The sequence below is a fragment of the Acipenser ruthenus genome, chromosome 30 (genome assembly GCF_902713425.1).
Source record: "Acipenser ruthenus chromosome 30, fAciRut3.2 maternal haplotype, whole genome shotgun sequence".
NCBI lineage: Eukaryota > Metazoa > Chordata > Actinopteri > Acipenseriformes > Acipenseridae > Acipenser > Acipenser ruthenus.
Genome location: NC_081218.1, coordinates 1088432 through 1100488, shown reverse-complemented (window position 1 = coordinate 1100488; position 12057 = coordinate 1088432). Strand labels below are relative to the sequence as shown.

At 38.1% G+C, this 12057-nt stretch overlaps 1 protein-coding gene across 2 annotated transcripts in view; it reads left to right on the top strand.

Moving 5' to 3' along the window:
* The window catches only part of LOC117395014 (protein Smaug homolog 2-like), a 33510-nt gene extending 22052 nt beyond the window's left edge, over positions 1-11458 (top strand). For both annotated transcript variants that reach the window (XM_033993853.3, XM_059005146.1), the window contains exons 8-13: positions 440-525; positions 781-896; positions 1425-1623; positions 2054-2180; positions 2956-3039; positions 3437-11458. In XM_033993853.3, the coding sequence (XP_033849744.3) occupies positions 440-525; positions 781-896; positions 1425-1623; positions 2054-2180; positions 2956-3039; positions 3437-3465 (641 nt within the window). In that variant the 3' untranslated portion in view covers positions 3466-11458. The remainder of the gene's footprint in view (positions 1-439; positions 526-780; positions 897-1424; positions 1624-2053; positions 2181-2955; positions 3040-3436) is intronic.
* Positions 11459-12057: the final 599 nt, after the last annotated feature.

Sequence of the window (12057 nt, the reverse complement as noted above, 5' to 3'; positions counted from 1 at the left end):
TGTATTTCTGCAGTAGTTTGAAAAATGACCACTAGGTGTGTGCAACCATGATTTCTGCCCCCACTAAAAACAGATTTTCCATTTACTACGTACAGTTGTAGGGGGGGGGGGGGGCAGAAATTACAGCTGCACACCCCTAGCAGTTATTTAAAAAAGCACCTCATTTCAGAAGGGAAAAGGGATGTTTTTACTAGGATAGTTAGTAAGCTTGCTGAATTGTGATCTAAGGAAAAACAGCAGTAGAGACTTTTATATGGAACACACACACAGTAAAAGTGGTGGTGTTGGCGACTGTACCTTGATTACTCGAAAATGAATTGAAGTTGATTGTACTGGCATCAAAATAACAAGGGTTCTCGTTTTGTGTGGCTGCCTGCGGATATCTCTTCACCGCCTGTTATGAGTGGGATTTTTTATTCTTTTGTAATTGTTTTTGCAGTCTGCACTCAGCTTCTAGTTTCGAGACCAGATGAAGAAAACATCAGCTGTTACCTGCAGCTCATTGAAAAGTGTTTAACGCATGAGGTGGGTATTACCAGTATTATTTACAGGTGCTAAATCAAAATACCCATTGTGGAGCACAATGAGCCATAAGTTGGTGTGTTAATGTATTAACTTGCTAGTTACCACAGCCAAAGAAATAATCACAGTGGGCATTTTCTGCTAGATCTTTTTCTGAAAGCAGTGTCTTGTGTCAAGATTTGGGAGGTTTAATGCAGCTGGCTGGCTTGCTTGTTATTGCTGCATCTAATGCGTTTCATGACTGTTTTTCTCCCTCAGGCGTTCACAGAAACCCAGAAAAAGAGGCTGGTATCCTGGAAGCAGCAAGTGCTAAAGCTGCTGAGAATGTTTCCCAGGAAGACCATGCTTGACATGCCAGGCTACCGACAGAAAGGGTGAGGAGGGCTTTGCATTTCAAACTAGTTCATCTATCGGTTCTGAACCAGAATGTGTCAAACTGCATTTAGAGAAACATCCAAACAAAAACTGAAACTCCTTGGGTCCCCGAGTTGGTTTACCTGGTAAAAGTCTGGTGTGCTGGTTGAGTCATGCAGTCAGGGGAGGCAGGTTTGCATCCTGGCTGTGCCCAGTTGCCAATCTTCATTGTGGATTCCACAGTCACGTTGGCTCTGGCTCTCCCGCAGTTTAACAGGTTATTTATTATAAATATTCTATAGTTGCCACTTGGTTTAGGCACTTTTACACCGTTGCATATGTAAACTGATCTTTTGCCTTGAAGACATTGATGAAGGCTTCCTGTATAAATTTATAAATGTTTCTGTCATTTTACTAAGTTTCTTTAGCACCGGAGACCGCTTATCTAATTGGGAAGGACAAACATTTTATTAGGATCTGTGAAGGCACCTATCCGTCTTTCTCAATGTGTATTTTAAATCTCTCTCTCTCTCTATCTCTTTTTGCAGCTGGGCCTATGGGTCAAACTCCCTCCCCACAGCGGGCTCTGTGGGCGCCGGGCTTAGCCGTCGGGGGCAGAGGCAGTTCCAGATGCCCCCTCGAGGGCTGCCCCCCAGCCGTATGGTGTTGCTAAGTCCAGCGAGCATTAGCGGGGCCTCCCCTAGACACACCCTCACCAGCCCGGCACTAGGGGGCCAGGGCAGGCAGCTCAGTGAAGCATTCAGTTATCCAGAAATGAATTTCGAGGAATAATGTCCAGCCCGGCTCAACATAAGGGTGTAATTCCATCAAGGGGGTCGCATTAGCAAACCTTTACAGACCTCAAGGACAAGGGTGTATGAAACGGGAATGCCTACAAGTGATGGCCAAAAATGACATTTTTATTGAATTGTTTCATCTGCCGTAAGGTAAATTTGATACTTTGCACCCCTTTTCTTTATCGTGTGCTCCCTCTTTAAACCATATCCTCTTTCAATACTGATCACATAATCCTGAACAACATACCAAAAACTGAAGATCGGAGCTCACGAATCCCACCATTGAATACAATAATAATAGTAATTTAAACTTTGCCTTGTATGAAGCATCCTTAGTTTAACATGAAACAGCGCACTAACCCTGCTGCTTCCCCCTGCAGAGCCTGTGGTTTGCTAACCCCGGGGGCAGTAACAGCATGCCCAGTCAGAGCCGCAGCTCAGTCCAGAGGACACACTCGCTGCCCGTCCACACCTCCCCACAAGCCATGCTCATGTTCCAGCAGCCTGGTGAGTCTCAGCAAGGCGGTCCTGGATCTGCCTCAGAACACAGCTCTGTAGGTGGCTCCAATGGTGTACATTGGTTAAAATGTGTACAAATAATGATAATCTGGATTTAGTCGTTGTAAAAAAATGTCCATGTCAAATACATTTTGCCCTGCCAAAACTTAAAAAACAAACACAGATGCATTATAAAATAGAGAAGAAACTTTAACAGTGCAATTATACACACAGTGACTGAAGGGGCTATATATATATAGAAAGAGAGAGAGATTATATATTAGATTATATATGTAAAGGTACACAAAGTACTACATAAATACAAAAGTATGTAGGATGTTTCGGACATAACAGTCCTTCATCAGCTAAAATGCTATAGTCAGCTGCATAGTGTGCATTGCATTTTGTAGTTATGTAGTACTTTGTGCACCTTTTACTATTACTTTAAAGGTTTTATATATATTTATTAGTGAGTTAGTAGCCTCAACTGTTATATTACTGCTTTTGCACGTGTCACTTTTTCTGGTGTTTGCAGCAATCATAATGAGTGCTTCTGGCTTGAGTTGCTCCAGTATTCATGGGTTTATTTTGTCCTTTTTTAAAATCTGTTTTTACTTGGCTTTGAGCTTGTTTGGAAAAGTACCAGGAGTAAACGGCCTCTCCCTTCAAACCCTGAGGCAATTAACTCTGCAAGCCCCACCTAATGTACATTGATATAGACAGAAATATTGGAGCAACAGAACGCATATAGCTGAGGATCTTACCGGTGATGTTTTCCCCTCAGAGTGCCAAGTACCTGGGACTGACCTGGAGATCAGTCCCACGCTGGAGTCACTGTGTCTCAGTATGACAGAACACGCCTTAGGAGGTGAGTGTTGAACAGGAAAACATCTAGCAGGCATGGTCAGGGTCTAGTCAAATCAATTTGCAATTCCTTCAAAGAAATTGGTGTTTCAGCCACTTTCATTTGAAGCCAGTTTAATTGACTAACAAACAGGGGCTTCAATTTAACTAATGTGCAACAGAATACTGCTGATTTTAAAAAAAAGGGCCTGTCCAATGTACATTCAAAAACATTTTCTCTGGCATGTGGAATTAACTTTAAATCAAGTGAAGAGAAATAAGACTAATGGCAACAATAGCCACAATACAGTTCAGATATATTATTTGCAGTTGCAGACGGATATAAATCATCTTGCAAAAGCTCCAGTGATGCCTCCCTTTTTTAAGTGTCTGCTTTTTCCCCCCCCCCCCCCTTTTTACAGATGGCATGGACAGAACATCAACGATCTGAAAACAACGACAGCAAAAAACAAAACGGGCTCCACTTCACTTTATATAAAACAGTTCTACCCTGGATGGCTTTTTATACTGGAGCTGTGGGATGAAACGTCACTCGTAAACGACAAAGTACAGCAAAATGGTCACTACAAAAAAAAAAAAACTGTGTGCATATGTTGTGATATTTTTCTACTTTATTATTCTTCATAACTAAGGTTTATTATTATAAAAAAAACAAAAAACATTTAAACAAGGCAAAGTAATCGCAAGAGTTTTGAATACTTTTGATTCAATAGTTATCCACTTTATTCAAAATGTCTGTCTCCTTCCGCCAGTCTGAAACAAGGTAAAGCAAAATTGCCACAGGGGGAGGGAAATGGGGGGGGGGGGTAGCTGGTTTGTGCTGGTCATGTGATTTTTGTTGGGGAAGGGGGGGTGGGCTGAACTACATTAATTTTGGAAAACAAAAGTTTTTACTTTGAAATGTGGTCAAGTTGTGGCTTGAAGAAGCTCTTTAGACCCCCCACCCTTAAATAGGCTGGTCCCCCCCCCCCATGAAGTTCTAATAGTTTTTCTTCTGTTGCGTATACTAACCCTAGTGGGTCATGAAAGAAACACATGGTACCTGTTTCAGGACAAGCTTAAAAACGGTTCCTCTAGTTTTATAGAATGTGCATGTTATTACTATATTTAAAAAAAAAAAAAAAAAGATATTCACGTTTGCCATGAAGTATGTGTTTTGGTTGTTTGTGTGGTGTGGTTTTTTCTTTTTTTTTTTTTTTTTTTTTTTAAATAATCCAAGAGGGGTAACCATAGCCCTGCATTTAAAGTCAGATTTACTTTAATTTAAATCTGGATACTTCCCCTATATATCCAGCAATGAAGAGATTCAAATCCAATACAGAAAATGAGCCATCAATGCGTAGTGAAGCACTGCATCTGTTTTGTTCGTAATTGGCTTTCAATGTGTTTTATCAGACAGCAGTCAACATCTTGAGCCAATTGTGAGAAGTTCACCAGGGCAGCAGCTTCGTTTGGATTCCCACTCGTTCACATCTTTCTTTTCTACCTCCATAACGGTTCTCTCAAACAGTTAGTTTTAGTATGGAGGAAATATATACAGTGTGAGTGTGTAACACGGTGCAGGCTTTTTAAATATTGACCTTTTCTCAGATACAATCCTCTAAGCTTCTGAAACAGCTTCTGGTTATTTTTTTTAAGCAGGGGAAGCTTTCTGGAATTTTTTTTTTGCCTAGTTTAGACAGCACCTAAACAAAGACCTTGCACATAATTGCAGAATGTGAGAACGACCCAAATATTATTTAGCCTTGCCTTCTCTCTCCCCATCTAAACTGCTTTGGATTGGTTTGAAGCAACAGGAACTAAGATTCCTTTGTCTCCGCTGCTTGGCTTGACTTGACAGGTCTCCCGAAACAACAGTATCTCACGTTAGTCTGTAAACCATAACTTAAAACCTTTACGCTTATGATTAGCATTGTCCCTCGACACACAAGTTCACATCACAGATTGCTTACACAGCATCCCGACACACACGCACTCGTTCGACACAACATAGTTATTGACACATCTGTACCGTAATTGCGTGCACAATACAGAATTGACCTCTTTGCTTAGCACACGTTTTGTGTGCGATTTCTAAATAGATATTTAATAGCTAAACTGACATTCTACTGTGGATGGTAACAGGGCTTGTTAATAGGCAGGCTAGATCGTGTTTTTTTTTTTTTGGTTTGGAGATAGGAAACGGGTCGAAGGATATTTAACTTGTTGAGCAGGTTTCAGCTATGGGGAATGGTCTTTAAGTGTTGGAGAGTAAGAGTCGACACCAATTCAGTAAGCTCTAATAAATGATCTGAACTATATTATTCTTGCTGTTTTGAGTTACTTCCTGTGACTTCCTCATATATGGAAGTTCATCTTGCACACCAGAGTGTAATCGCCAGCAACACTAGCCCTAGTGGGTGTAAGAAGTAGATTAGTATAAAATACCACATAGAACAATGTGGTGTTTCTTACATCTAATGGGAAGTTAATGGGTGGGGAGAATATTTGAGAACCTATGAAATTTACATGCAAAGTGATTAAAATCAACAAAAAGGGCATTATTTTGAGACAAAGCTATATACAAAGTGAATAGAAACACATTTGTTTAATATTTTAAACCCATACCAAGGTTGTCTAAGGCGAATACTAATCTGGGACTATGGAGGCAGAATGCGGGAATGTGGATCCATGTTTGGTTTGCGTCTTTCAAATCCCAAACCTTAAATTCTTTATGAAACATGGATTAAAAAATACCTCACTAAATAAAAACCACATAAAAGGTTGTATGGGATCTACTTTATATATTTTTTTTTTCTTAACAAATGTTTAACCAATTTACCGAAGTGGCACTGTTGCATTCTGCAGTTGCTCATTATAATAGACGCCACTTTCTCATAGTTTTCCCCCAGAAGGAGATTCTCGTCTTTTTTCTATCTGCTTTTTGATCGCTGCTGTAGTGAAGGAAACAGCATACTGCAGACTTTTAAAAAAGGCAATGGTTTGTGGATCTCTTATTCGTTAATTCTCGATTTTCTTAAGAATGTAGTTTTAGTAGTAGCTTGTTGTGACTTTTTTTTGTAGAATTGAATGTCCCTTTACATAACTCATAATGTGATCTTCTTTCAAATTCCAATACCGGTATCTGCTCTTCTGTTAGTAGATTTAGTTAGTAGCGAAGAGAGTGAATAGCGAGTGGAGAAGATACAATGATGTTCCACGTCCCATTCCCCAAATACACCAACAAAGAAAGGGTCTCATTTGTGATTTGTTTTGTCCTCAACAACACCGCCTGGTCAGATTACTGGCAGGTTACTTTCATTCGATTTTTCAAAGAAGTGACTTCCTTCCTTCCATTCAAAGCAGGTAACTTCACTCTGCCAATCCCACCTACTCTTCATTTATACAGACAGAGTAGGTGGGGCTTTCCGGATGGTTACATTGTCGCATGTGAATGGAATAACATCCTGGCATTTAGGATTCTCCGGACAAGCTGAAAACAGGTGTAAAGGCTGATTTTAGAATGATGATTAGTCACTATTGGAGCAACAGGACCACTCTCAATAAGTAGTATGTGAAATGTAAAAAAGCAATTCAAATTCTATTTAAAGCAATCCCTATGAATCTCGGTGTAGAAGTGGGAGGTATATTCACATTGGTTATGCATGTTTGAAGGTAAATGACGTAGTTGCTTATATAATGTATAACCTTTATTATTCAAAGTCTGTTGGGGATATTTCAGTACTGTAGTACCGTGGCCATCCTAAATGTTTGACTGTCTGGGCTAGGGCAATGGGTGTATCGAGTTTGTCGGAGTATTAAGTGAGGGAAATGAAGAGTGAGAGGATTTTGTAGGTTATCGTTGGCTTTGTGTGCAGCTAAAACTTCACTTACAAGTAGCAATTCGCCAATGAGCAACAATACTGGGGCGGGCAGGATTTGATTGTGCTGGGACGTATTCAGTCAATGTTTTTATTTTTTCGTTTTGAATTAGCTGAAAACTAACATCGCTACTACCATATTAAAGTGAAGAATTCTTAAGCCTGCTAGCCCCATCAAATTACCTATGAAACAAGCCTGCTAGCCCCATCAAATTACCTATGAAACAAGCCTGCTAGCCCCATCAAATTACCTATGAAACAAGCCTGCTAGCCCCATCAAATTCCCTGTGAAACAAAGGCGGGAAACACGCTTCTGTTTAGCAGAAAGATTTATTCCAGACCCTGTTTATGAATTAGTTTGCTTGATATTTATAAGATTTTTTTCTTTGAACGATAGGAATGAATATAAACAGTTATGTTGTCTCATTTTCAAGCTGTGTTTTTTTGAATATTGGAAAATGTGTCTCCGTGCTGTAAGCCTGGTCTTTGTAGATTACATGAAACCTGGAAAGCAAAGTCAGTTATAAATAGGCATGTTTTTGGATGGGTTTTTTTTGTCTTGCTGGCCTTATTGGACATGAATGGGTTGTATCCAAAACCATACCTCACCCAACTGTAGAAACACATAATAGAGCCTGCTCCCCAGTCTTGTCAATCCTCCATTTTTATACCATTTCAAATATACTATGCTTACCATACTCAAAGCCACGCTTACGAAAAATACTCATGTCACTTGGCCAAGCCGAATCATGGCAACACAATTAATTGTGCAGTAAATTGGCAACCGCAGATGCTAGTTCCTATGGGTTGCCAGACAGAGACTATGGCTTAATTGCCCATGGGTAGCACTAAACTGAAATACGAACACTACCAAAATTCACTGTCCAACTAAAGCTATAGAATTCTCAGTCTCAAGATGCTGTCTGACTTGTAGCAGTTGTATTCTTTTTTGATTGTGAACTGGTGACCAATCGTGTAAATGGAACGGTACTTGGACAATGGGCAGGTACTGTGGTCTGATGCTCTTTCAGCTATATGATTGGTAGTTTGCCCTGTGACTTTTTAAACTGGCTACTTAAGCACCCTACAGAAGCTTAGCTGTGACTGGAACCCAAGCTTAAAATCCTATAATTTGAAGACGTCTTGGTGATTTTGTCAATTGTAAAGCTTTTGGGATGGGCACCTAGTAAGATTTTTGCACATACTGTTAGTGGGTGTGATTCTGTAATAATTAACCCCAGTGCAAAGATTGCACCATTTATGTTGTAAGGAAAACCACAAAATGTTGTTAAATTTGAAATATTATGCATCTTACAGTGATTTCTTTTAAATGGCTTTTTTTTTTTTTCTTTTTTTTTTAATTGTACTAACTTGCTGTGGAGAAACGCTTTGTGTAAGTGAGCTATCAAATTTTCAGCACATGTTCTACTACTAAGATAATACACAAGGCTTTGCATTAGCCAGTTACCTAGCAGGTATACAGCACTTCACTTAAAATGAAACTCAGACTGCATTTAAAATAATAAAACTAATGAAGAAAGGTTATTAATGGCACTTCACAAAACGTTTGCTGTTCATTTGGGTTCTGGTTGATGACTTTGATAGTTTTAAATAGTTTGAAAAGTAATAGATTGTTTTATAGAACTCTCAATAGTTTTTCCTGCACCAGTATTTCAGATTAAAAGATAGGGAAAGAAATATTTGGTCAAGCTGATTTGATTCCTCCGTATGTTGCTGTAAGTATACCAAACTTGTTTGACTGCAGTCATACAAAACAGATGTTATTTTAGATACGTTTTATTATGAATAACTTGTGTTATTTGCTATGGCTGGTAACCATGAGTACACTATGAAAAAATATTATATAGTTGCTTGGTTTATTATTGCTTTGCTTTGTAAAGGCAAGTAAGCAAAAAAAAACTAAAAAACAAGCTGTGCTTATTTTGTAATTTTATTTTGTTGTTGTTTGTACCTATGGGGAGAGAGAGAGAAACCTTTCGCTGCCTTTACATTGACACTAACGCATCTTGTACCTATAGACGAGAGCTTGACTTTGTATTTGGGAATTAAAAATCAGTTCTCCTGTAAATGTATTTGTCTGCTAATGATATCTCCTTTTTTATTTTATTTTTTTAAAACCTTTGGAATTCGTTGAAATGGACAACTGAAAATAAATGCTAGAGTCTTAAGTTGGTTCAAACAAGATGGAAAGGTGTATGCTGTTGTACAATCCAATCTGGAAAGGAACAGTACTCTTATTCTTTTTAAAAGCTGTACTATTTATCCTAAACAAAGTCCCCTTGATGTTTTACAATGTTTGCAATAATTTTATGGATTTTATTGCAATAACTAATTATATATATATAGTCTCAATATGTTAAGGGGCTTTGACTGAGTTCAGGAGATGCTCTTCAGTTCTAGTTGCTTGCCATAGATATCAGTAGTATAGACTAGGTCAATCTGTCTTTCAGAGAAACGCTGGATGACCTAGCCTAAGTTACATGTATCTAGGCAACTAACAGCTCCTCATTTTAGTTGAAAGCACCTTAACATAGACTTGGAGTAAGTAGAGGGGTTCTGATTAATATAGCGTTACACGCCCCCGCGTGTTGCTACAATTGTTTAAATAAGCTACCTGTCATTTCTCTTTTTATTGTTAACATCCTGACAAAATGATTACTGTGTTACCTCTTTGACAATGTGGGCGATAACCCTGACACTAACAGTGCACTAGAGTGGACATTTTTGAAAAGAGCTTTGAAACAGACTTTAAAGTTAGAAGTGTAAAAAATGGTCAGGATGTTAATGAAAAGAAAATGTACAGGCGCGTTATTTTAACAGTTTTAGCAACATGTGGGGACGTGGAACGCTAGATTTTTCAGAACCCCTCTACTTTGGCCACTCTCTAACTCAACCAGCATCTGAGAAATTGCACTTCTACTACTCAGAATAAACTTAGACGCCATAAAAAAGATAAAGAAAGCAAAGTGAAGAACATTTAATTTTAAGCTCTTGCTCTGTGCTTGATTTTCAGGAGTGATCGAAACTTTTTTTTTCTCTCTTTTGCAGTATAGTTTCCCTGTTATTTAATTTTGCACCACTAAATTCTTACAATCAGCCAAAAGTTCTGTGTGAAGGCATCCCATGTTCGATCGCTTTTAAACTACGCTATGGCTATTTAATTAGCACTTGTGTTTCCACTCAATCACGCAGACAATACGTTTCACAGACCCCAATTAGCACTAAGGTAACAATTGGGTACCCCAAGGTCAGTATGAGTCGAGGTCTGTGAAACCGTTTGTTGGTTTCCTAAGCTTTGTACCCTTTGACGTTCTGCTGACCTGAATTCTAGATAGCATTTATTCATTGTGGGATGAAACTAATCACACTCAAAAGTCAAACAAATTGGCTTTATCTTTTTTGGGTAAAAAAAAAAATATTTGAGTCAAATACCTGCAGTTTACCTGAGTAAAAGGTGAAAATGAAATGCGTTCTTCATTTGGGGATTAAGTTTGATTTGAGAAAACACACAATACAAAACTTAAAACCAAACTCAATGGAGCATCTGTTGTGTCAAACACTTAAGCACACCTGACGTTATGGAACTGCATTTACAAATATACAAATAATGTACCTTTTTAATTTGGGGTGGCATCCTACCATTAAAATGGCTTTGTTATAAAATGGTACAAGCAGGTAACAATTGTCTAAATATCCTTTCCTTAGCAGTCGAGGTATGTGTTCAGCTTGTATTAAATGCAAACAGCTAGAAAAGCAATTGTTTTTAAGGAATATTTTTAAGAGGCTTTCTTAAATAGTGCTTTGAAAATGTGAAACCCTCTCTAAGGTTCTGAACTGCATGTTTGATTTGTTTAATCAAAATGGGCTTTTAAAAAAATAACAATCCTTTAAAAAAGATATTCCTTAAAACAATCTTTAAAGTTATATTAATAGTGTGCTTGAGTGAGACTTACAAATAGCTGGTAAAAATTAAGAATTAAGACTTAAGAATATGGATTGAGTCTTGCAAGTACCTTAACCCTTTCCATCCTGTTGGGATCACATTGGAACCTCACGAGACTCCTAAGTCCCAGTCTGAGGTTGTGTGTGTATATATATATATGTTATTCAAAAAAAAAAAAAAAAGTCCTGTTCTTTGGCTTGACAAAAATAATTGAGGACTGAAAGGCTTAAATGGTAGACTTTTGTTTTTAAATGGTTGTTAAGTTTGCCTATTTTGTTTTCATTTTTAAAGAAACGTCTTTTATTTATTCATTATTTCATAGTTTCATCATTTGACAGGTCAGGTTTTATTTCAGCTTTCCAAAGGTTTGACAAATGCAAAGGTACTCCTGCTTTACAGCACTAGTGGGTGGGCAAGGTGAGAGTGTGTACAAGGGGAATCTGAACCCTCTTTTCTGTGTAAATGCAGCTTTGTGTTGTTTTGTACTGGCTACAGGTGCAGAGCTCTGTACTTTTTTTTTCCTTTCGATAAGAATTATTTATATACCTTACCGCTGCATGCAGATGATAAATAAAAGAAAGAAAAAATCTTCAAAAATGGCAATGCATAAAGTGGCTGTTCCTTTTTTTCCTGTGGTGGTGTTTTTTTTTGTTTGTTTGTTTGTTTTTTGATCCCTGGAAAAGAAAAAAAAAATTGGGGTAGGGCAAAGGTGGCTATTTCCTATGTATTATTTATTTTTTATTATAAGCTAAACAATTGTTTAAAATGATATATGCCTGTATCTGTACAGATACTTTACAGCAGAACGCTAGTGAATTGAATCTATAGGAGGGGCTTCAGGAACCCGATCCTGGGGACCCCAGTGTCCTTCTGGTTTCCGTTCCAACTGAGCTTTGAATTACTTAACTGAGCCCTTAGTTGAACTAATAATTTGCGTAATTAAACTTTTTAAAATTTATTTTCAGCTCTTGGCGATTTCAAGCTAACGGTAACATTTTATAAGTAACTTGAAATCTGCAACTATTTAGGAGTGGGGAACAATTAAAGTAAGCAAATTATTAGTTCAGTTGAGGGTTTAGTTAAGTAATTGAGAGCTCAGTTGGAATGAAAATCAGAAAACACTGATCGCCTGAGGACTGGGTTTGGGAAGCTCTGATCTATAGTGAGCATCAAAAGAAACGAATCACTCATATTTGAT